General features: G+C 42.0%; 1 protein-coding gene across 1 annotated transcript; it reads right to left on the reverse strand.

Moving 5' to 3' along the window:
• Positions 1-14,730: 14,730 nt before the first annotated feature.
• EEF1A1 (eukaryotic translation elongation factor 1 alpha 1) lies at positions 14,731-22,120 on the reverse strand. The gene is made up of 8 exons (XM_061207545.1): positions 22,019-22,120; positions 20,988-21,165; positions 20,525-20,704; positions 20,106-20,402; positions 19,873-20,023; positions 19,523-19,779; positions 19,202-19,436; positions 14,731-19,113 (listed from the first exon to the last, which is right to left on the reverse strand). The coding sequence occupies exons 2-8, from the start codon at positions 21,129-21,131 to the stop codon at positions 18,989-18,991; spliced, it is 1,389 nt and encodes a 462-aa protein (XP_061063528.1). The 5' UTR covers positions 21,132-21,165; positions 22,019-22,120; the 3' UTR covers positions 14,731-18,988.
• Between the last annotated feature and the right edge of the window lie 2,761 nt (positions 22,121-24,881).

Consider the following 24,881-nt stretch of genomic DNA (forward strand, 5'->3'; position numbering starts at 1 on the left):
TTTTCAGCCTTTAAAAGGAAGCAAATTCTGACACACTACAACTTGGACAAACTTTGAGGACATTATGCTAAGTGTATGATTCCACTCTACTACTTGAGTAGTCAAATTTACAGAGACAAACTAGAAAGGAGGTTGCCAGGAGTTGGGGGGGATGCAGGAATGGGGAGCTATTGTTTGATAGGCAGAATTTCAGTTTTGCAAAGTGAAAAGAGTTCTGGAGGAAGATGGTGTTAATGGTTGCACACAATGTGAGTGTATTTAATGCCACTTTACACTTAAAAATGGTTAAGATGTTAAATTTTATATTGTATTTTATCACAATTTTTTTAAAAATTATTATTTATTTATTTTTGGCTGCATTGGGTCTTCATTGCTGCGCTCCGGCTTTCTCTAGTTGTGGCGAGCGGGGGCTACTCTTTGTTGCGGTCCGCGGGCTTCTCATTGCGGTGGCTTCTCTTGTGGAGCACAGGCTCTAGGTGCATGGGCTTCCATAGTTGTGGCACATGGGCTCAGTAGTTGTGGCTTGTGGGCTCTAGAGTCAGGCTCAGTAGTTGTGGCGCACAGGCTTAGTTGTTCCGCAGCATGTGGGATCTTCCCGGACGAGGGCTCCAACCCGTGTCCCCTGCATTGGCAGGTGGATTCTTAACCACTGCACCACCAGGGAAGCCCCTTATCACAATTTTTTAAAGCCAAATGAATTAACTTGTATATGTATCTCGGACTCCAAAACCTGCTTAATTTATTGATAATTTATCCCCTTCTTATTTCTAAAAATATAGTTGAGACAAGAAAATAGAACAGTTCAAACTTAAGGATTAGCTGAGGAAAAGGCAAATTACATTTAAACGTTAAATGCCAGTTCTTTCTGTTCCATCAAGGGGACCAGGAGAAAAATTTTTCCTATTACTAAAATTTAAGAGAAACTTATCAGATGACCTCTAATGGAAAATAATGCTTTTCATCCGTGATTTTATAAAAGATAAGAGTAGCTACTACCTAATGTTTACTGTGTGTCAGATATGAAGTTAAGGGCTTTACATGGATTATTGCACTTTACCCCATGATAAAGCAGTTCCTGTTCTAGAGACAAGAGAATAAAGACTTGGAGATACTAAGGAACACTGCTGATTGTCTTCCCAATAACAATGTCTGTGCACTGCCCTCTTCCTTGCCAAAAGAACCATGATTTTGTTCACTCTCCTTCCTTCCACAGCCCCAGGCACCAAAACTCTTCATTAGTTTAACCTAATCTTGGTCACTGCAGCCCCCCAGCATTTGGTCTAGGCCTGAGGCTGGTGTGCAGACTGACCCAGTGAATTGTAAAGGGAAGCTTCTGAGTAGCATCTTTGCCCTTTAAAGGGGCACCTGTTTTTAAGGTGATGAATATGCTCTGAAACATGACTATGGTGATGGTTGTACAATTTTGTGAACATACTAAAGACCATTGAGTTGTACACTTTAAAAGGGTGAATTTTATAGTATGTGACATATATCAATAAGGCTGTTAAAACTCTAAAGGAAGTATGTATGATCGGCAAGCCCTTGAACAATGATTCTTTTTTTTTTTTTAATTTTATTTATTTTTTTGGCTGTAGTGGGTCTTCATTGCTGTGCGCGGGCTTTCTCCAGTTGCAGCGAGCAGGGGCTACTCTTCGTTGCGGTGCGTGGGCTTCTCACTGTGGTGGCTTCTCTTGTTGCGGAGCACGGGCTCTAGGTGCATGGGCTTCAGTAGTTGTGGCGTGTGGGTTCAGTAGTTGTGGCTCGCGGGCTCTAGTGCGCAGGCTCAGTAGTTGTGGCGCACGGGCTTAGTTGCTCCGCGGCACGTGGGATCTTCCCGGACCAGGGCTCGAACCCGTGTCCCCTGCACTGGCAGGCAGATTCTCAACCACTGCACCACCAGGGAAGTCCCTGAACAATGATTCTTAAACCTAGTTGGACATCAGAATTCCCAACAGAGCTTGTAAAAGTAGATGGCCAAGCTTTATCACAAGCAATTCTGATTCAGTTGCCCTGGAAATGTCTTGGCATCTGTGTTTAACAAGCTCCATAGGTTATTCTGATGCTCAGCCAACTGTGAGAGTCACTGGCTTGCCTTCATAAATATCTATTGTCTCAGTGGCTTGTGGCAGAAACAAAACTGTAATTAATTTTACAGTGTGTGCTAGCTCAGGAACCTAGAATACAAATAATTTGTATTGTTGAAGTACTAGAGCAGTTCAGTTGTGCAGAAAAGTGAATTCATTCTGTTACAGAAATTCAAGTCTAAAAGCTATTCCAACTTCCAATGAGAGGTGAACTATGATGATTTGTGCAAGACCAAATATTTTTCAAATGTAAACTTTGGGCCTACTTGAATGCCTGTGGACAAGTATATAGATTGAGATCCTATACTTTCATGCCATAGAGACAGAATGCAACTCTTGGGGCTTCTCTGGTGGCGCAGTGGTTAAGAATCCACCTGCCAGTGCAGGGGACACGGGTTCAAGCCCTGGTCCAGGAAGATCCCACATGCTGCGGAGCGACTAAGCCCGTGCGCCACAACTACTGAGCCTGCACTCTAGAGCCTGCGAGCCACAACGACTGAGCCCGCGTGCCACAACTACCGAAGTCCACGTGCCTAGAGCCCGTGCTCCGCAACAAGAGAAGCCACCGCAATGAGAAGCCCGTGCACCGCAACAAAGAGTAGCCCCTGCTCGCCACAACTAGAGAAAGCCCGCGTGCAGCAACAAAGACCCAACGCAGCCAAAAAATAAAAAAATAAATTAAAAAAAAAAAAAAGAATGCAACTCTTTTGATCTACAACATCGCTTTTTTTTTTTGGCCGTGCCACGCAGCATGCAGGATCTTCCTTGACCAGGGTTCGAACCCACGCCCACTGAGTTGGGAGCACGGAGTCTTAACCACTGAACTACCACCAGGGAAGTCCTAGAACCTCACTTTTGACTGTCTCTGACCTGGATCAACATTTTTCAAACTGCTGGCTGCAATTCATTATCAGGTCATGAAATTAATTTTTTGTCATACGTAGTAAGTACTATTCTCTGAAACTTTTGTTTCAGTAATTCATATACACATTATATTTCATCAATTTTAAGATGCATTTTTTTCTATATTTATCATCTCTAAGTTGGTGTATGTCCTACAATCAATAATATCTTACAATCATAATTGGCAGCATTTGTGACTTCCAGTTTAAAACATCTTAGGTGCAATGAAATACGATGTGTGTTTGTACTGTATTACAATAGAAAATATATTTCTTACTGTGGATTCCAATCAAAAAAGTTTGGAAAAGACTAATCTGTTTGAATAGCAGTACTCCCTGATGGGAAAGCCTCCAATACATTAGGATTCTTTTACATCTGTGTATTCCTCAAAGTAAATGTTCTAAAAAGCTTTTAAAAACAAGTCTTATTGGTCTCTTCCTATGCTGTAACTTAAGTGATGTGATTAAAATATAATTCCAAGTTGCTGTTGAGCATGGATCTCAGGTATTCTGACTTCCCAATGCCTTTCTGTCACTTTCAAGTGGGTTTTTTCCTCCTAAGGAAAGGTCCTCCTTTCCTTACCCAGAGGTCCTACACTGGATAAAAAGTCTCTCCATCCCTCCTAAACAATCTGTTTCTTTTGGCTTAACCTTCAGTTCCCACTCCCACCCTTTGTAGACCATTTCATGCTAAGCATTTATGGAGTTGCTATGCTTTTCAAGTGTTCGCTAGACTAAACAACTATTTTTTAAAATCCAGTGCCTCATAATTAATTCATTTTTAGTCTTCTGTTGGTTGCTCTTTGAATTCTCTTTTAGAGTTGGTCTATACCCTGTTAATACATGGGCAATTGAGATTTTAAAATGCATAAATATACATAAAAAACACACTGCCTAACTTTAAAAGGAAACATTTCTAGATTATACTGTATTTCATACAAGATCAGACTGTGTGCGTGTGTGCAGGCATGCAGTGTTTCGAACAATGAAAAGAAACCTACTGATTTTATTTCCAATTTCACACAGAACAACCTCAAGCAGGGGCGGGGGGGCAGTTTAACAAACTTCAGAGACAGTTACCAGAGCTTTGAAGAAAAACACCTATAAGGAGTTATATAAAATATGAGAGATTGAGTTCCAAGAGATGCATTCCCTAACCTCAACATAAAGACAGTATGAGAAAATGTTTTCTCTACCCAACCATGACTGACTAAAAACCCCCTCATTTATCATCAGACGTTTACTGAGTTGCCAGTTTCTACACAGAATCCCGTCGGAGGCTAAACAGAGAAGTCCAAAGGGTCAGTCAGGAAGGTAGGACAATAGCTGAAGTGAGGGGCTACAGGTCAAGTCTGGGTCAGGCCCTTGCTCTGTTGCGATGACATAGCTGCACCCCTTACATCTAAATGGTTACAACCTAGGCCTCAGAAAATGTTGCAGGATGCCCTCACCAGCAGGCTGAGAGGACCACATCCTCCGCTTGGGTGGCTCCAGACAGCACTGGAACTCACACTCAGACTGCTTATGCGGCAACCCTACTGGTGCAACGCCAACTAGGCTGTTCTCGCGACCACGTGATTTTACTGAGAATTTAACCACGTGGAATTTTTTGTTTTTTTAAGTAGCCATCCGTCGCTTAACCTATGGAAACCACACTTGCAGGATCATACTGCGCTGTCTTGTCTTGGCTTTTGCAGCCAGTTACTCTCACTAGAATAAACAAAACTACCTACTTTTGACAATGTCTATTTTAAAATCTATTTGGCTTTACACAAGCAATAACCTACACTTTACGCAATGTCTCAAAAGAGATTGTGCTAAAGGCAGTATCCAAACTGTGTATGTGGTAAAGTTTGACAGAAAGCCAAAACTATCTGAACTCTTTTAGGGAAACCATGATTGGTTAAAACAGAAAATGTAAATTCCTTACACAAAGACTTTACTCCCACGGTGACTTTATTAAGTGGCAGAGCAAATTTTTTTCGTCTGCTCAAAAAGGGGAAGTAAATTTAAAGCTATCACCTACTTCACCTTGCTTTAACCAAACATTTGATACAGTTTTCATTATGATTACCTTGTGATTAAAATGGTAAAGTATGGCATAGATTATAGTATTATTAAGTGAATTTGCAATTGGCGAGACCATCAAAATTAAATAGCAGTTCTCTAGTGCAATACCACAGTTCCCTGTTTTGGGACCTGGTTTGTTTAGTACTTATCAATAATTTAAGTAAAACTACAGACACATAAAATATTAGATGTCTAAATGACAAAGCCCACATTTTTATTTAACATGCTAGGTAGCAGCCTCCAAATTCAGAATTATCTCAACAAAATGATGAAGTATAGCAGAGATGTAAATATAAACTCCCAACAACTGAGTTTTTAAAATTAATCACACAGTGGTGTGTCTTGGATTGGGTCCTGGGACAGAAAAAAGGCCATTAGTAGAAAAAACTGGTGAAATCTGAATAAAGTCTGGAGATTAACAGTAACAACCAATGTTGGTTTCTTAGTTTTGATAAATGTTCTGTGGTAATGCAGGATGATAACATCAGGGGAAACAAACTAGGTGAGGCATATATGGGAACTCTTACCTATCTTCACATCTTTTCTATAAATCTAAAGTCATTCCAAAATAAAGGTTTATTTGTAAAAAAGAAAAAATAACGATGCAATACAGTTTAAAGGAGATTTTCCTAAAATATATTTTACATTTAAAAAATCAGGTAATGACTCAGTTCTCATGGCTGGTCAGTGAAAGTGGGGGCAGGGGTGTCCCACCGCTGTGCCCAGGCATGGGCAGGGCTGCGGATGGTGCCTAGTAACAGGACCCTGACCTCTGGCTGTCACTCCTGTTTTCTGCCGTTTTATATATACACATAAATATGTACATATATATACACGTTTGCTTTTTTATGATATAATTTACCCTTTTAAAATGTACAATTCAGTGGTTTTTAGTAAATTCACAAGGTTGCACAACTATCATCACTATTTAATTCCAGAACATTTTCATCAACCCCCCCAAAAAAAAGCCCATACCCCTTAATTAAAGGTTACTCCCTATTCCCCCCTCTGCCAGCCTCTGGCAAATACCAATCAACTTTTTCTCTATGGATTTGCCTATTCTAGACATATTGTATAAATGGAATCATACCAAAAAAAAAAAAATATATATATATATATCAGGTAATGTTTGTTTACCATAATCCAGAAGTACAATGGAGTTGCTGAAAGTAACTGTGATCTTTCAAACAACTGTAATAATAAAAGTTCCCTTTTGGGACTTCCCTGGTGATGCAGTGGTTAAGAATCCGCCTGCCAATGCAGAGGACACGGCTTGGAGCCCTGGTCCTGGAAGATCCCACATGCCACGGAGCAACTAAGCCCGTGCACCACAACTACTGAGCCTGTGCTCTAGAGCCCGTGAGCCACAACTACTGAGCCCCCGTGCCACAACTGCTAAAGCCCGCGTGTCTAGAGCCTGTGCTCTGCAACAAGAGAAGCCACCGCAATGAGAAGCCTGCGCATGCCGCAACAAAGAGTAGCCCCTGCTCGCAGCAACTAGAGAAAGCCCGCACACAGCAATGAAGACCCAGTGCAGCCAAAAATAATTAAAAATAAATAATAATCAAAAAATTTTAAAAGTTACCTTTTATTGGCTGCTTACAGTAGGCCAATCCACTAACTCACTGCATCCTCACAACAATCTTAAGAGAGAGATAGTATTGTGCCCATTGGCTAGATGATGAAAGGGACAACATTTCCCCGTTTACAGCACTCTGATCATCTATTCCAAATGTATCAATTAAGGAAACTAGGAAATTTAGGAAACAAGGTGACTTTATCTCTTGGGTCACATTAATAAAAGTACACTATAGGTTAAGAAACCAGTCTTTTATGCATCCGCAGCCATAATATGTTTAATTTTGGTGAAAACACTTTAAAGCTATAAACTGTCTGCGACGGAGAATGGCATGGGAAGAATCTAGGTCAAGAAACAGCTGTAGCCCACCACCAGTCCCTCCCATCAGGAAACTTGCACAAGCCTCTTAGATAGCCTCATCCACCAGAGGACAGACAGCAGAAGCAAGAAGAACTACAATCCTGCAGCCTGTGGAACAAAAACCACATTCACAGAAAGATAGACAAGATGAAAAGGCAGAGGGCTATGTACCAGACGAAGGAACAAGATAAAACCCCAGAAAAACAACTAAATGAAGTGGAGATAGGCAACCTTCCAGAAAAAGAATTCAGAATAATGATAGTGAAGATGATCCAGGACCTCCTCGGAAAAACAATGGAGGCAAAGATCGAGAAGATGCAAGAAATGTTTAACAAAGACCTAGAAGAATTAAAGAACAAACAGAGATGAACAATACAATAACTGAAATTAAAACTACACTAGAAGGAATCAATAGCAGAATAACTGAGGCAGAAGAACAGATAAGTGACCTGGAAGACAGAATGATGGAATTCACTGCTGCAGAACAGAATAAAGAAAAAAGAATGAAAAGAAATGAAGACAGCCTAAGAGACCTCTGGGACAACATTAAATGCAACAACATTCACATTATAGGGGTCCCAGAAGGAGAAGAGAGAGAGAAAGGACCAGAGAAAATATTTGAAGAGATTATAATTGAAAACTTCCCTAACATGAGAAAGGAAATAGCTACCCAAGTCCAGGAAGCACAGCAAGTCCCATACAGGATAAACACAAGGAGAAACACGCCAAAACACATAGTAATCAACTTGGCAAAAATTAAAGACAAAGAAAAATTATTGAAAGCAGCAAGGGAAAAACAACAAATAACATACAAGGGAACTCCCATAAGGTTAACAGCTGATTTCTCAGCAGAAACTCTACAAGCCAGAAGGGAGTGGCATGATATACTTAAAGTGATGAAAGGGAAGAACCTACAACCAAGATTACTCTACCCGGCAAGGATCTCATTCAGATTTGATGGAGAAATCAAAAGCTTTACAGAGAAGCAAAAGCTAAGAGAACTCAGCACCACCAAACCAGCTCTACAACAAATGCTCAAGGAACTTCTCTAAGTGGGAAACACAAGAGAAGAAAAGGACCTACAAAAACAAACCCAAAGCAATTAAGAAAATGGTCATAGGAACATACATATCGATAATTACCTTAAACGTGAATGGATTAAATGCTCCAACCAAAAGACAAAGGCTTGCTGAATGGAAACAAAAACAAGACCCATATATATGCTGTCTACAAGAGACCCACTTCAGACCTAGGGACACATACAGACTGAAAGTGAGGGGATGGAAAAAGATATTCCATGCAAATGGAAATCACAAGAAAGCTGGAGTACCAATACTCATACCAGACAAAATAGACTTTAAAATAAAGAATGTTACAAGAGACAAGGAAGGACACTACATAATGATCAAGGGATCAATCCAAGAAGAAGATATAACAATTATAAATGTATATGCACCCAATACAGGAGCACCTCAATACATAAGGCAACTGCTAACAGCTATAAAAGAGGAAATCGACAGTGACACAATGATAGTGGGGGACTTTAACACCTCACTTACACCAATGGACAGATCATCCAAAATGAAAATAAATAACGAAACAGAAGCTTTAAATGACACAATAGACCAGATAGATTTAATTGATATTTATAGGACATTCCATCCAAAAATAGCAGATTACACTTTCTTCTCAAGTGTGCATGGAACATTCTCCAGGAAAGATCACATCTTGGGTCAAAAATCAAGCCTCAGTAAATTTAAGAAAACTGAAATCATTTCAAGCATCTTTTCTGACCACAACGCTATGAGATTAGAAATCAATTACAGGGAAAAAAAAAACAAACACATGGAGGCTAAACAATACGTTACTAAGTAACCAAGAGATCACTGAAGAAATCAAAGAGGAAATGAAAAAATACCTAGAGACAAATGACAGTGAAAACATGATGATCCAAAACCTACGGGATGCAGCAAAAGCAGTTCTAAGAGGGAAGTTTATAGCTATGCAAGCCTACCTCAAGAAACAAGAAAAATCTCAAATAAACAACCTAACCTTACACCTAAAGGAACTAGAGAAAGAAGAACAAACAAAACCCAAAGTTAGCAGAAGGAAAGAAATCATAAAGATCAGAGCAGAAATAAATGAAATAGAAACAAAGAAAACAATAGCAAAGATCAATAAAACTAAAAGCTGGTTCTTTGAGAAGATAAACAAAATTGATAAACCATTAGCCAGACTCATCAAGAAAAAGAGGGAGAGGACTCAAATCAATAAAATTAGAAATGAAAAAGAAGTTACAACAGACACAGCAGAAATACAAAGCATCCTAAGAGACTACTACAAGCAACTCTATGCCAATAAAATGGACAACCTGGAAGAAATGGACAAATTCTTAGAAAGGTATAACCTTCCAAGACTGAACCAGGAAGAAGCAGAAAATATGAACAGACCAATCACAAGTAATGAAATTGAAACTGTGATTAAAAATCTTCCAACAAACAAAAGTCCAGGACCAGATGGCTTCACAGGTGAATTCTATCAAACATTTAGAGAAGAGCCAACACCCACCCTTCTCAAACTCTTCCCAAAAATTGCAGAGGAAGGAACACTCCCAAACTCATTCTTTGAGGCCACCATCACTCTGATACCAAAACCAGACAAAGATACTACAAAAAAAGAAAATTACAGACCAATATCACTGATGAATATAGATGCAAAAATCCTCAACAAAATACTAGCAAACAGAATCCAACAACACATTAAAAGGATCATACACCATGATCAAGTGGGATTTATCCCAGGGATGCAAGAATTCTTCAATATACACAAATCAATCAATGTGATACACCATATTAACAAACTGAAGAAGAAAAACCATATGATCATCTCAATCGATGCAGAAAAAGCTTTTGACAAAATTCAACACCCATTTATGATTAAAACTCTCCAGAAAGTGGGCATAGAGGGAACCTGCCTCAACATAATAAAGGCCATATATGACAAACCCACAGCAAACATTATTCTCAATGGTGAAAAACTGAAAGCATTTCCTCTAAGATCAGGAACAAGACAAGGATGTCCACTCTCACCACTATTATTCAACATAGCTGAATATTCAACATATTCAGCATAGTTTCCTAGCCACGGCAATCAGAGAAGAAAAAGAAATAAAAGGAATACAAATTGGAAAAGAAGTAAAACTGTCTCTGTTTGCAGATGACATGATACTATACATAGAGAATCCTAAAGATGCCACCAGAAAACTACTAGAGCTAATCAATGAATTTGGTAAAGTTGCAGGATACAAAATTAATGCACAGAAATCTCTTGCATTCCTATAAACTAATGATGAAAAATCTGAAGGAGAAATTAAGGAAACACTCCCATTTACCACTGCAACAAAAAGAATAAAATACCTAGGTATAATCCTACTTAGGGAGACAAAAGACCTGTATGCAGAAAACTATAAGACACTGATGAAAGAAATTACAGATGATACCAACAGATGGAGAGATATACCATGTTCTTGGATTGGAAGAATCAATATTGTGAAAATGACTATACTACCCAAAGCAATCTACAGATTCAATGCAATCCCTATCAAATTACCAATGGCATTTTTTACGGAAGTAGAACAAAAAGTCTTAAAATTTGTATGGAGACACAAAAGACCCCGAATAGCAAAAGCAGTCTTGAGGGAAAAAAACGGAGCTGGAGGAATCAGACTTCCTGACTTCAGACTATACTACAAAGCTACAGTAATCAAGACAATATGGTACTGGCACAAAAACAGAAACATAGATCAATGGAACAAGATAGAAAGCCCAGAGATAAACCCACGCACCTATGGTCAATTAATCTATGACAAAGGAGGCAAGGATATACAATGTAGAAGAGACAGTCTCTTCAATAAGTGGTGCTGGGAAAACTGGGTAAAAGAATGAAATTAGGGTGTTACACTCCCTAACACCATACACAAAAATAAACTCAAAATGGGTTCGAGACCTAAATGTAAGACCGGACACTATAAAACTCTCAAGAGGAAAACATAGGAAGAACACTCTTTGACATAAATCACAGCAAGATCTTTTTTGATCCACCTCCTAGAGTAATGGAAATAAAAACAAAAATAAACAAATGGGACCTAATGAAACTTCAAAGCTTTTGCACAGCAAAGGAAACCATAAACAAGACGAAAAGACAACCCTCAGAATGGGAGAAAATATTTGCAAACGAATCAATGGACAAAGGATTAATCTCCAAAATATATAAACAGCTCATGCAGCTCAATATTAAAGAAACAACCCAATCCAAAAATGGGCAGAAGACCTAAATAGACATTTCTCCAAAGAAGACATACAGAGGGCCAAGAAGCACATGAAAAGCTGCTCAACACCACTAATTATTAGAGAAATGCAAATCAAAACTACAATGAGGTATCACCTCACACCAGTTAGAATGGGCATCATCAGAAAATCTACAAACAACAAATGCTGGAGAGGGTGTGGAGAAAAGGGAACCCTCTTGCACTGTTGGTGGGAATGTAAATTGATACAGCCACTATGGAGAACAGTATGGAGGTTACTCAAAAAACTAAAAACAGAGTTGTCATATGATCCAGCAATCCCACTCCTGGGCATATACCCTGAGAAAACCATAATTCAAAAAGATACATGCACCCCTATGTTCATAACAGCACTACTTACAATAGCCAAGACATGGAAGCAACCTAAATGTCCTTCAGGAGATGACTGGATAAAGAAGATAACGGTATATATACACAATGGACTATTACTCAGACATAAAAAAAAATAATGCCATTTGCAGCAACATGGATGGACCTAGAGATTATCATACTAAGTCAGTCAAAGACAAATATCATGATATCCCTATGTGGAATCTAAAAAAAAATGATACCAATGAACCTATGTACAAAACAGAAATAAGACCCACAGATAGAAAACAAGCGTATGGTTACCAAAGGGGTAGGGGGTAGGGGGATAATTTAGGAGTTTGGCGTTAACATATACACACTTTTACATAAAAAGTAGGGTATTTTCCAAACATGGTCACCATAACATCTCCCCTCCCACATGTTCTTACTACAACATGATGGTGACACTCCTCTCACCTAGAGTTGGGGTCTATGGAATGAGCCAGTGACTACAGCAGAAGTGACATTATATGAATTCCAAAGCTGAGTCCTATAAAAGGTAATAAGGCTTCTACCTGGTTCCCTTGGGATACTCACTCTTGGAACCTAGCCGCCATGCTACAAAGAAGCCCAGGCCACATGGAACGGTCACAAGTAGGTGTTCCAGCTGACAGTTCCAGCTGAGGTCCCAGCTGACAGCCAGCAACAATTGCCAGACAAATGTGTGAGAAAGCCTTCTAGATAACTCCAGGCCCTATCATGGTCTGACTGCAACTGAGAAATCCTGAGCAAGAACTGCTCTAGCTGAGCCCAGGGGTCCCCCCGAGCCATGAGAGATGATAATTCTTGGGGTGATTGAGAGGCATTTAGCATAGAAAACTGGGACACCCTCCATCCTCTCCCCACTCACACACACCTGAAGCCAGCCAGGGCCTGCTACACAGGTGTTGCTACTCCAAGTCACTTTTGTTCACAAGCCATATTCCCACACACACAACCGCACTCCCCCACCAATATCAGCCTATTTAGGGAAACTGAGGCCTCCCAACTGTGCACAGAGAGGTCTCTATCATGGCCAGGAAAGACTTCAACATTTTGTAACAACAGCCTTGTATAGTGTGTTGATCAAAGACAGACAGCAGAATCAACCCATCATGGACACTTGGCCTTCAACAACTGACCTCTGGGCTCTCCTGATCCCTGACATTTTTAAAAAAGCTTTTTTGAGATATAATTCATATACTATAACATTCACCTCTTTTTAAAAAAATTTTTTTTTTCTTTTTTTTTTTTTTTGGCTGCGTTGGGTCTTCGTTGCACTCAGGCTTTCTCTAGTTGCAGCGAGCAGGGGCTACTCTTTGTTGCGGTGCGTAGGCTTCTCATTATGGTGGCGTCTCTTGTTGTGGAGCACGGGCTCTGGGCACGCGGGCTTCAGTAGTTGTGGCTCGTAGGCTCAGCAGTTATGGTGCACGGGCTTAGTTGCTCCACAGCATGTGGGATCTTTGGCTCGAACCCGTGTCCCCTGCATTAGCAGGCAGATTCTTAACCACTGCGCCACCAGGGAAGCCCAACATTCACCCTCTTTAAAGTATACAAGTCAATGGTTTTGAGTACATCTACAGTTGTGTAACCATCACTAAATTTTAGAACATTTTTAATCACTGCTTTCTCTATGGCTCTGTCTAGTCTAGACATTCATATAAATGGAATCATACAAAAAAAAGAAAAATAGATACCCAGGGACTTCCCTGGTGGTCCAGTGGTTAAGACTCCGGGCTTCCACTGCAGGGGGCACGCAGGTTCAATCCCTCGTCAGGGAATTAACATCCCGCATGCTGCGTGGTGAAGCCAAAAACAAAAACAAACAGAAACAACAAAAAAATAGATAACCAACAAGGACCTACTATATAGCACAGGGAACTAACCTCAGTATTTTGTAACAACCTATAAGGAAAAAGAGTCTGAAGAATACATATATATAACTGAATCACTTTGCTGTACACCTGAAACTAATACAACACAGTTGTAAATCAACTATACTTCAATTAAAAAAAAGAAACAGCTGTAGGAACTGAAAGTGTTTAGCTCAGATGTGACTAGGAGGTATTCATTGGTGTCTTCAAGTAAATTAGTGGTTCTTACAGAAAAGAGAATGACATTGTTTAATTATTCCAAGAGAATAGCCTAGGTATGATTTTAAATTACCATCAGTCAAGTTTAAGTAAATATCAAGAAAAAATTTCATCCAGCAATGGGATGATTTAGGAGCCTCGTAACTTCTACTTATCCTTCAGATCTCAGCTATTCCTGACAAATACCATCTCTAGCCAACCTAAATTATGTCCCTTTCACTCTTCTCCCTCATAGTATCTTTCTCTTTCCCTTCAGAGCATCACCACAACTCAGAATTATCTACTCATTCAGTTAGTATCCAGCTCCCCCAGTATATTATATAAACTCAAAAGGCAAGAACTGTGTTCATTTTGTTCACAACACTATCCCCAGTGCCTGGGCACAAGTGCCCTACAGAATCTCAGTGTAACACTCATTTAGTCAAATTAATTTTCTTCCTTGAAAAATTAATATCAAAATAAAATTTAAAATTTCACTTAATCTGGACTTCCCTGGTGGCGCAGTGGTTGAGAATCTGCCTGCCAATGCAGGGGACACGGGTTCGAGCCCTGGTCTGGGAAGATCCCACATGCCGCGGAGCAACTGGGCCCGTGAGCCACAACTACTGAGCCTGCGCGTCTGGAGCCTGTGCTCCGCAACAAGAGAGGCTGCGATAGTGAGAGGCCCGCGCACCGCGATGAAGAGCGGCCCCCGCTTGCCGCAACTAGAGAAAGCCCTCGCACAGAAACGAAGACCCACCACAGCCATAAATAAATAAATAAATAAATAAAATAAACCCAAAAGTTAAAAAAAAAAATTTCACTTAATCTATTACTAACAGTTCATCCACTTTGCAAAACAGTTCAGCAGTTTCTTACAAAGATAAGGTATGCGCTTGCCAACGACTAAGCAATCCCACTCCTAAGTATTTAAACAAGTAAAATGAAAACCTATAGTCACACACAAACCTATATGTGCATATTTATAGTTTATTCGTAATTAATCCAAAACAGGAAACAACCATCCCTCAGCTATAAACAAACTTACAGTCATTAAAAAGGAACAGATTACTGATATATGCTAAACAGATGAATCTCAAATGCATCACGCTAAATGAAAACCAGACTCAAAAGGCTACATACTGTATGAATCCAGGTATGTGACATTGCTGCAAAACAAAATTATAGGCACAGAATATATAGGTCAGTGGTTACCACGGGTTGGAGGTAGAGGAGAGGGGCTGACTACAAAGGGGCACAGGGGAATTTGGGGGAGGGAGAGGGGTGATGGAAGTACTCTATACCTTGATCGTGAACCGTATTTATCCAAACTTGCAGAACTACACTTTAAAAGAGTGAATTTTAGTGTTACCTCAATAAAAAAATGGGGAAAACTTCTAAATCTCTTGCTTACTAAGTTTTCTAATACTCTTTGCTTACTTGTAATTATTGTAACATTAATTTAACAGTTTTCTAATACTCTTTTGCTTACTTGTAATTATTGTAACATTAATTTAACAGTATCTTTGTTGTCATGATGTCTTTCCCACCGAGACCACAAACTGAGCTCTAAACGCTTAGAGATCCACGGGCCTGCTGAGGGCTGTCCAAGGTAAATGACAATTTCACTACTTATTTCACTCATTTCTGATGACTGCAGGACTACAGCATAACCTTCTATTTAGAAAAGAACAAAGCCATATGACCTTTTCAAGGTTTCCACTGGATCAGAGGTCAGTGACCTTTCAGAAGCCATGTGGCAATTTCCTAACAAAGAAAGTTTTCTTTTTTCTAAATCACTATCAACTGAGCAAGCAATGTAAAACTTCAATTGTAGTTTTAACTAGTCATGGAAGTTCCCAGAGGCTGGCAAATAACAGAGGACTCTGACCGCCACCAGGGTGAGAGAACCTATGGGTTTAGAAGTGAAGAAAGAACACAAGTCACGAAATGCAAAACCAGATCAGGAAAAGAAAATTTCAGAAAGGTTAAAAAAACAAAAGGAAAATACATCTTATTCCTCCCTCTTGTCTCATGAAAGCGCATGCTCTCCTCCCCCAATCACAGGATTGAGCACTCATGCTGTTCACTCCCTTCAAGACACAGGTCCTAACTCTGTAATGTAACTTTAATTCTCAACTTACTGTACTTATTTCTGCAGCATTTCACGATGACAAACATCTACAATCAATGGATAACATGAAAGGGCATCTTGACACACAAGAAATTAGTTGTCACCCCTTTCCTAGAGTTGCCCATTTCAGGAATTGTGAATATACAGCCAGGAACAGCTTCTTCTTGAGCTCAGTGCTCAACTCAGCGGAAAAGTTAACCAAGGTAAATACATTTTAATAAAAATAAAACCCACAGTCCTGTCCTGGTAATACTCAAGATTTTCACACCGCATTCTGCAAACGAATGAAAATCAAGAGCTCTTCACCACTTAGGCAGTCAGCCTTTGTTGGGCAGATCAGACAACTCAAATAACCAGATGAACTGCTCTTGTTCTTGAAAAAACTGCATCTTCCAAAATTGCATCTAACATCAGACCTCAAAGTCAGCCTCCTAGTTTGGCAATTTATTATTAACACTTTCCAACAAGATTTGTAAGGTGTAGTCAATTTACACTTTTGCCTAAAAAAGCACATTTAAAACAAATATTCAAAAAACTAAGGTAAAACTAAGGTGATTTCAGTTGTTTTGAGGGCCATAGGGGAATATTTAAACATCAGTCTCCAGTTAAAACATTTTGAAATTACCACACTGAAACAAATCAATTAGTTCAGAGTAAATTGTGTCATCCAGATAGCTGAGCTCTTGATGCATCTGAGATTTGTGAGATAAATTATCAATAATTAACTGTAGGAGAATTATAAGCATAAAATTATTGAGTTCTGACCTAGCCAAAACTCACTTATTCTAGACTGCCTATTCTGGGAATAAAGGGTGAGTAATCACAGTACTTTTTAAAAAATGAGATACACATTACTGGCAATCTGTTAAACTCCTGAACCAAAATGCCTTCCTCTCTTTTCATATTCTGAAATCACACCAGAATTCCTGGCACCAGATTTCAACAAGATTCCATTTGAGAGTCCTTACACTGCGATTTCACAACAGCTGGCCAATGTAGAATGTGGTTTAGGGACTTCTCTGGTGGTCCAGTGGTTGAGACTCTGCGCTCCCAGGGTAGGGGGCGCACGTGCCGCAACCAGAGATCCCGCATGCAGCAACTGAAGATCCTACATGCCCCAACTAAGACCCAGAGCACCCACATATTCAAAAAAATAAAATGTGGTTTAAGGTCAAGCACCAGTTTGTTTTATAAATCTACTGGGTAATCAGCTCATACACATGGAAAGGCAATTAGTGGAAAAAACTCAAGTGAGCAAAACACTCCTTTATCCAGAACCTAGAAATCCATGTTTCAAACTCATCTGTAGTGACCACCAGCAGGTGGCGCTCGAAGAAATTACGTCCACAGACTAGAAGCCATGGAGTGTGCACCCCGCCCTGTTCCCCCCTTCCTGCTCTCCCATTTCACGAAAAGCAGTTTTCTGCAGTGAGACTTTCCATTGTGGGCAGGTCACAAATCCCTTGATAAATCCTACAGCAGGTTAGATTTGTGTGTATCAACTACCATTTATACTAGCCAGCAATGCTTAAAAATCCTATTCTTGTCTCTAATCTTCATAGTAAACACCATTACTTGTCAAAACATTAAGGAGCAAGCTGGGGACAAAATCTTTTAATCATTTAATTTTAGAGCCCTTACCAATGGCCTCATGTAACAGTGACAAGGCATTTTACCCAGGAAAATTCAAAAAGGAGAAAAAAAATGCTCCAATTGCAGTTAATTCACCTGTGTACACCTTACAGGATGCTTTCTATTAGCAAAAAAAGCCTATAGGATATGTATCTGGTGATTTCACCAGTTCCAGCTACCTTAATTTCCCCTTCATATCCTAAAATCCAAGGTATCAAATACAGAATTAGACTTTCCTCAAATGCACAAGTGTTCAGATTCACCAAATATCAAAACCAGGTATTTAGACAGTTGTCACTTATACTCTAGATCAATTACTATTAACTGCAACCACCTAGTTTTTCCCTTGTGACCAGTCCCTTGCAATTTACAGGTTACCAAATTATCCATTATTATAGTTGAGCTATTTTCACCCTGCCCAAATGTCAAATTTCAGCAACTTTCAAATTAAAAACTTCCAATGTTCCTTTCCAGTAGGTATTTAAAATGGGACTTAACTTCATAAAACATTTTCAAACTAGAATTTAAGCTTCTCCTACACTCAGTCCCAAATGGACCTTTTACCACCATACCTCTTTAAACTGTTTTAATCTCCAGTGTGGCAATGTTCTTCTCTTCACCCAACCTTGCTCATTAGATTAAAGTTCCTATAGAAACTGAATTTCTATTTAAGTGACAGGAAACACACTTAGCTTCCAGCATCTTTTATTTTTCCTAGAATCTGGATACAATAACTCTAGCAGGGCAATGCTCAATACTCTTTAGGCTTCACATTTTAGGTTAATTACTTGAATTCTGTAAATGTGAATGCACTTTCCCATAACTGGGAAACTAAAGTTTGATCTAACTCATTTACTCAATACTTACGTAACCATAGAGAATTTTATATGCAACATGATCTTTCATATTATAGAATTTTATCTTCTTACAAACTAGCTTACATAACAGCTACTTTGCTAATCTGTCCTAACCTGTGAAGTGTCGTACCAACGCCTTTCTATGATGTACTTAAACAGGTGAATTCTCCTTACACAAGGGTAAGAAACCTGAAGCTCCAACCCAGAAATATAAAATTCTTTTGTTTCAGCAGACTTAATACCGGAAATAGATTATGGGCAACTCTTACCTAAGTAATTAGTACTACAGGAAGTTAGTGTTGACCAAAAGAAAACACAGGCTTCTCATTAAACTTTTTTAATGGGTCTCAAATTCTGTGACAGATTTTTGGTCAAGTTGTTTCCATTAAAAAGTACTGATTTTAAAAACTAATAACTTAAAACTGCCACACACAAAACAAATGGTCCACAACACATTCTCCTTTCCTTCTGAAGGTTTTACGATGCATTGTTATCATTAACCAGTCTTTTGCTATTAAACTTAAATGGCCAATTGAGACAAACAGTTCTGAGACCGTTCTTCCCCCACTGGTTAAGACTGGGGTGGCAGGTACTGGGGATAACGTTCATTTAGCCCTCTGAGCTTTCTGGGCGGACTTGGTGACCTTGCCAGCGCCAGCTGCCTTCTTGTCGACTGCTTTGATGACGCCCACAGCAACCGTCTGTCTCATGTCACGAACAGCAAAGCGGCCTGTCAAAACAAATATTACCATTAGAAACACTTTTTTCCCCCCAAACCTTTAGTAAAGTTTTTAATTACACCAAAAAGGCATCCTTACCCAGAGGAGGATAGTCAGAGAAGCTCTCAACACACATGGGTTTGCCAGGAACCATATCAACGATGGCAGCATCACCAGATTTCAAGAATTTGGGGCCATCTTCCAGCTTTTTCCCAGAACGACGATCAATCTTCTCCTTCAGCTCAGCAAACTTGCAGGCAATGTGAGCTGTGTGACAATCCAGCACAGGTGCATAGCCGGCACTGATTTGGCCTGGATGATTCAAGATAATCACCTGGAGAGAAGACTTGCATTTAATGAGTCTCAAAGACACTTAAAGACTTACAGCAGTAAATAAAAACCTGTCAACTTCAGTGTTACCTGAGCTGTGAAGCCAGCTGCTTCCATTGGTGGGTCATTTTTGCTGTCACCAGCCACATTGCCACGACGAACATCTTTGACAGACACGTTCTTGACATTGAAGCCCACGTTGTCCCCAGGAAGGGCTTCACTCAAAGCTTCATGGTGCATTTCAACAGACTTCACTTCAGTTGTCACGTTGACTGGAGCAAAGGTGACCACCATGCCAGGTTTGAGAACACCAGTCTCCACTCGACCCACAGGGACAGTGCCAATACCTAAAATGTTTACAGCACGTAATAAATACCTTGTATGAAAGAACAAGACGTCATAACAACCCAGACAAGTTCTGATTGTAACATTCAACTTACCACCAATTTTGTAGACGTCCTGGAGGGGCAAACGCAAGGGCTTGTCAGTTGGGCGAGTTGGTGGCAGGATGCAATCCAGAGCTTCAAGCAGTGTGGTCCCACTGGCATTGCCATCTTTACGGGTGACTTTCCATCCCTTGAACCACGGCATCTGAAACAAGACTGGTCAGTCAGTGTTACCATCAAACCTACCCCCTTGCGGGACAATCCTAAAACTCCTGAAAATCACTTACGTTAGCACTTGGCTCCAGCATGTTGTCACCATTCCAGCCAGAAATTGGCACAAATGCTACTGTGTCGGGGTTGTAGCCAATTTTCTTAATGTAGGTGCTGACTTCCTTTACAATTTCCTCGTATCTCTTCTGGCTGTAGGGTGGCTCGGTGGAATCCATTTTGTTAACTCCAACAATTAGCTGTTTCACACCCAGAGTGTAGGCCAGAAGGGCGTGCTCACGGGTCTGCCCATTCTTGGAAATACCTGCTTCAAATTCACCAACACCAGCAGCAACAATCAGGACAGCACAGTCAGCCTTTGAAAGAAAACAAGGCCACATCCTGTTAAACAAAAGCTCTTCAAAAGAAGAAACTCATGGCTTTGCCAATGCAGAAGACAAGCCCAGAGTTACTTTCAGGAGTTTTTAATCCTACAAACCTGGGATGTGCCTGTAATCATGTTTTTGATGAAGTCTCTGTGTCCTGGGGCATCAATGATGGTCACATAGTACTTGCTGGTCTCGAATTTCCATAGGGAGATATCAATGGTGATACCACGCTCGCGTTCAGCTTTCAGTTTGTCCAAGACCCAGGCATACTTGAAGGAGCCCTTCCCCATCTAAAAGGATTAAGAATGGTTACTTGGTAACTAAAACATGACCAAACTCCAGCAAGAAATCCCTTCCCCCCACTTATTCGGAAGAAATGCTGCATTCCACTTAATACCGCTAAACTTGGGCGCATTCGCCTTTTTCTTTGAAGTTCGCGTTCCATGACTTGACCACAAACTCCGCAACGTACCTTAACTAGTGCTAGTTGGATCTAGACCAGGGGCCGCTTCTGGAAAATTACCACTTAACGTACTTGCTGACAAGCTCCTTACACCATCCTGTTTCACATACCTCGGCAGCCTCCTTCTCGAACTTCTCAATGGTTCTCTTGTCGATCCCACCACATTTGTAGATCAGATGGCCAGTAGTGGTGGACTTCCCCGAATCTACGTGTCCGATGACAACGATGTTGATGTGAGTCTTCTCCTTTCCCATTTTTGCTTAGGTTTAGCGGTGGTTTTCACGACACCTATATTGGGGGGGGACCCCTTCAGATCACCGTCCCGGAGGCTCGGGAAGAAGCCACGATCCCAACTGCAAGCAGCATTACAACCGGCGCCAAGCTGACCCAACTCTGGTCTCCAACCATCGAACGTGGCGGGAACACTCCCCCATCGCGAGGAAGGGCCCCCCTGGGGCCGCGAGGAACCGAGGTGCCAGGACAGCGCCCGTCCACCGCGGGGTCACAGGGAGCAGCGCCCGGCAGGCACCGGCCCGGTGCCTTTGTGTGGGTGACTCACCCACCGCTCCCCTCCCGGGCCGCCGCGTCCTCCATTTTGAGGCCGTGCAGCGGGGCCGGGGAGCGGCCATCTTTCCGCGCACGCAACTGGTGCCGGGCGGGGCGGCGCTCGGCTCGCCCTGCCGCCCGGCCGCGGCTCGCGGGCCCCGCCTCGCCCCAACGAGGCTGCGCCGGCATGTGCGCCGGCCAGGCGGGCCCACCGCCCTCCGCGCCTCGCGGCCCCCCTCCCCCCCCCGAAACCGACGAGCGCCAAAAAGCCCGTCCTGTCATAGACCCCGGCCGGCCTCGGCTGACCCGCACAGGACGGAGAAAACCCGCGGCCGTTTGGGGTAAATAGCGGGGACGAACGAGGCGGGCGAGAAGGCGCGGCGGGATCCCCACGCAGCCGCCACAGCGCCCCGGCCAGGCCTCCACCGAAGCACGAGGCCAAGGGGTTTCGAGAAACCACCAAGGCCTCGAACTCTACCCGCACCCAAAATTCGCCATCAAGAACATGGGGAGGGGGCCCAAGGGCCCGAAAGGCACGCAAAGGCCGCGGCCGCCCGCCGAGGCCAGGCCCACGGAAGCCACGCCCGGAACTCACCTGTGTCCTGGCGACAAACCCGTTGCGAAAAAGAACGTTCAGGGGGACTACGGCACTTATATATGGTCCTCCCCCACCCTCGGGAAAAGGGCGGGGCCAGCACACGACACCACTTTCCCAGTTTACCCCGCGCCACCTCCACCAGGCACCCATTCGATCGCCGTCCCCTCCCCCCATTTCTCGGGGACCGTGGGCGATGTGCGCTCAGCCCACTGACGAGCGCACGGTGTCTCGCGCATGCTCCTCTTGACCCAGAGGATGACGAGAGCGTGTGGGAGGGGGGGCGGGGCCGAGCGCTCCCTCGGCTCCAGGTTCGTGGGAGTTTATCGACGGTCCCTGGGATTCCCCCGGGCAGAGGCGAGTCCTCCTTTTGTATGAATTACTCTCAGCACAGCTGGGGAGGGCGGGGGCGGGGGTGGAGCGGCGAGGAGGCGGCCCGGCGGGGACGTCCAGAATCTTCCCTGTACCGTTCGTGGTTTAACTGGAAAGGCGGACCGAGGTTGGAGTATTCCTTCACCCGCAGTCCATCTCCTGTCCTCAGCCTTGCCGTCTCGCAGGTCCGGGGCCAGCCCCTCGAGCCGCTTCCTCCGCCGGGGCTGTCTTCTCCCCCGCCCCTGCCCTCCGCGCCCCTTTCGGCTGGAGAGGAGTACAAGGCCCGTCTTTGGCCCGGGAATCCGCGAGTGGTTCAGTTCCGAGGCCAAGAGCCCGCCGAATATGCTCCTGGGCTGGCCTCTTGGCTTTCTCCGTCCAAAGCTTTTATTCGAAGTTCGTATCGCACATTCACACCATGTGGTACTCCAGACGTCCAGTTTTTCAGTTTAGAATAGACTTCAGGGCTACAGTTTGCTTTACTTCTAACTCTAGTGTTATTACATTAACGAGACCCTGAGTGTGTGTCTACTCTCCTGGTACATTTTTTCCAGTGTACACTCATGTGATTGCAAGCATGAAAAACCTAAAAAGAATTTCTCAAATTCAGTCTTTCCACGTGATCTCATGTAGAGACAAAGATCCACAAGCATCAGCAAGCTTATCCAGCCAGTTTACTATCCCCAACACTTGCTGTGAAATCACTGCTTCTCAAAAATGGCCTACCCCATTAAAATAAATGGCTTCATTTTCCGTCATCCTATTGATTATAACTGCATTTTAGGCATAAATCTAGGGTGAGACTGGATAAGGCCTTTTTGCTTTGGCAATCAGGGCAGACAGACTCAGAAATACTCCTGAAGGAAGAAGAACCTTTATTTTTAATGAGCTTAATTACTAGGTAATTGTCTCTTCTTCCACGTGTAGAACATCACGGCAACTTTTTGAACCAATCTGTTAACAAATATTTGAGAATACTATGTGTCCAGGGCTAAGTGAAGAACTGTGGCTTGTGCAAAAGAAATACCGCCTTTTGGACAGGAATCCAAAATCAAACTGGAAGAGGAAAACTAATATATAAAACAGTGGAAAGCACTTAAAGGCGAATTTGTATGGTGTTACTTACTTTCTATTTTATTGTAGAATATAGCTCTTCCAGTCCTAGCTTTCAGTCACTTCTCACAGCCCAAATGCCCTTTTTTCTTTTTAAAAGAAAGTCTTTTTTTTTTTTTAACTTTTTAAAAATATTTATTTATTTATTTTTGGCTGTGTTGGGTCTTCGTTTCTGTGCGAGGGCTTTCTCTAGTTGCGGCAAGCGGGGGCCACTCTTCATCGCGGTGCGTGGGCCTCTCACTATCGTGGCCTCTTTTGTTGCAGAGCCCAGGCTCCAGACGTGCAGGCTCAGTAGTTGTGGCTCACGGGCCTAGTTGCTCCGCGGCATGTGGGATCTTCCCAGACCAGGGCTCGAACCCGTGTCCCCTGCATTGGCAGGTAGATTCTCAACCACTGCGCCACCAGGGAAGCCCTAAAAGGAAGTCTTTTGTTATAGCCTTCCTATATCTTGTTTTACCATCCTTTGTAGATACAAACATCTAAAATTAAGGTTTTTCTTTCTTCAATAGGAGTTTGTAGCCTTGTTTTAACTTTGAGATAGTTTTCATGAAAGAAACTAGGCCATATAAAGTTTCCCTAGAAATACATATAACTAATCTTTTTCTAGCAACAAAAGCCTTTTCTTTCTAAATTTATTTAATTTATTTATTTTTGGCTGTGTTGGGTCTTCGTTGCTGCACGCGGCTTTCTCTAGTTGCGGCGAGCGGGGGCTACTCTTCGTTGTGGTGCGCAGGCTTCTCCTGGCGGTGGCTTCTCTTGTTGCGGAGCATGGGCTTCAGTAGTTGTGGCACGTGGACTCAGTAGTTGTGGCTCACGGCTCTAGAGCACAGGCTCAGTAGTTGTGGTGCATGGGCTTAGTTGCTTCACGGCATGTAGGATCTTCGCGGACCGGGGCTCGAACCCGTGTCTCCCGCATTGGCAGGCAGATTCTCAACCACTGCGCCACCAGGGAAGTCCAAGCCTTTTCTATAAGGTCTATATTTCTAGCTTTTCTCCTTTCACAAATTCTTTTTTCACAATGCATTTTCCTAGTGCCCTTACCCAGTCATACGCATGTGGAATGAGATTATCTTGATATGCTAGTCCATGTTTGCAATAAGATAAAGATGTAAGAAGTACCAGTGAAAATCAATCACTAGCAATAGAACAATGCAAATTACCTCATCTCTTATTTATTACCTTGGAAATATTAATTAGTGGCTAATCTCTTGGAACTAGATTCCCACAATCAGCCAAATCTGTATATCACAGTAATATTAACTGCACAGTGTTATTTCAAATTAAGATTAGGGTGCCACACTAGTTTTATTATTTTCCATGCTTCTTTACCATGCTTTCTTTCCATACACCTCAAACGGTTTAGGTTTGTACATTATTGGAG

Source organism: Eubalaena glacialis, chromosome 12 (assembly GCF_028564815.1).
Source record: "Eubalaena glacialis isolate mEubGla1 chromosome 12, mEubGla1.1.hap2.+ XY, whole genome shotgun sequence".
Taxonomy (NCBI): Eukaryota; Metazoa; Chordata; class Mammalia; order Artiodactyla; family Balaenidae; genus Eubalaena; species Eubalaena glacialis.

Coding starts and splice junctions, on each gene's coding strand:
- EEF1A1 (XM_061207545.1), bottom strand. CDS start 21,131: ATGGGAAAGGAGAAGACTCACATCAACATCGTTGTCATCGGACACGTA. Junction 19,780..19,872: donor GGACGTCTACAAAATTGGTG/GTAAGTTGAATG, acceptor TAAACATTTTAG/GTATTGGCACTGTCCCTGTG. Junction 19,114..19,201: donor CTCTGACTATCCTCCTCTGG/GTAAGGATGCCT, acceptor TTGTTTTGACAG/GCCGCTTTGCTGTTCGTGAC.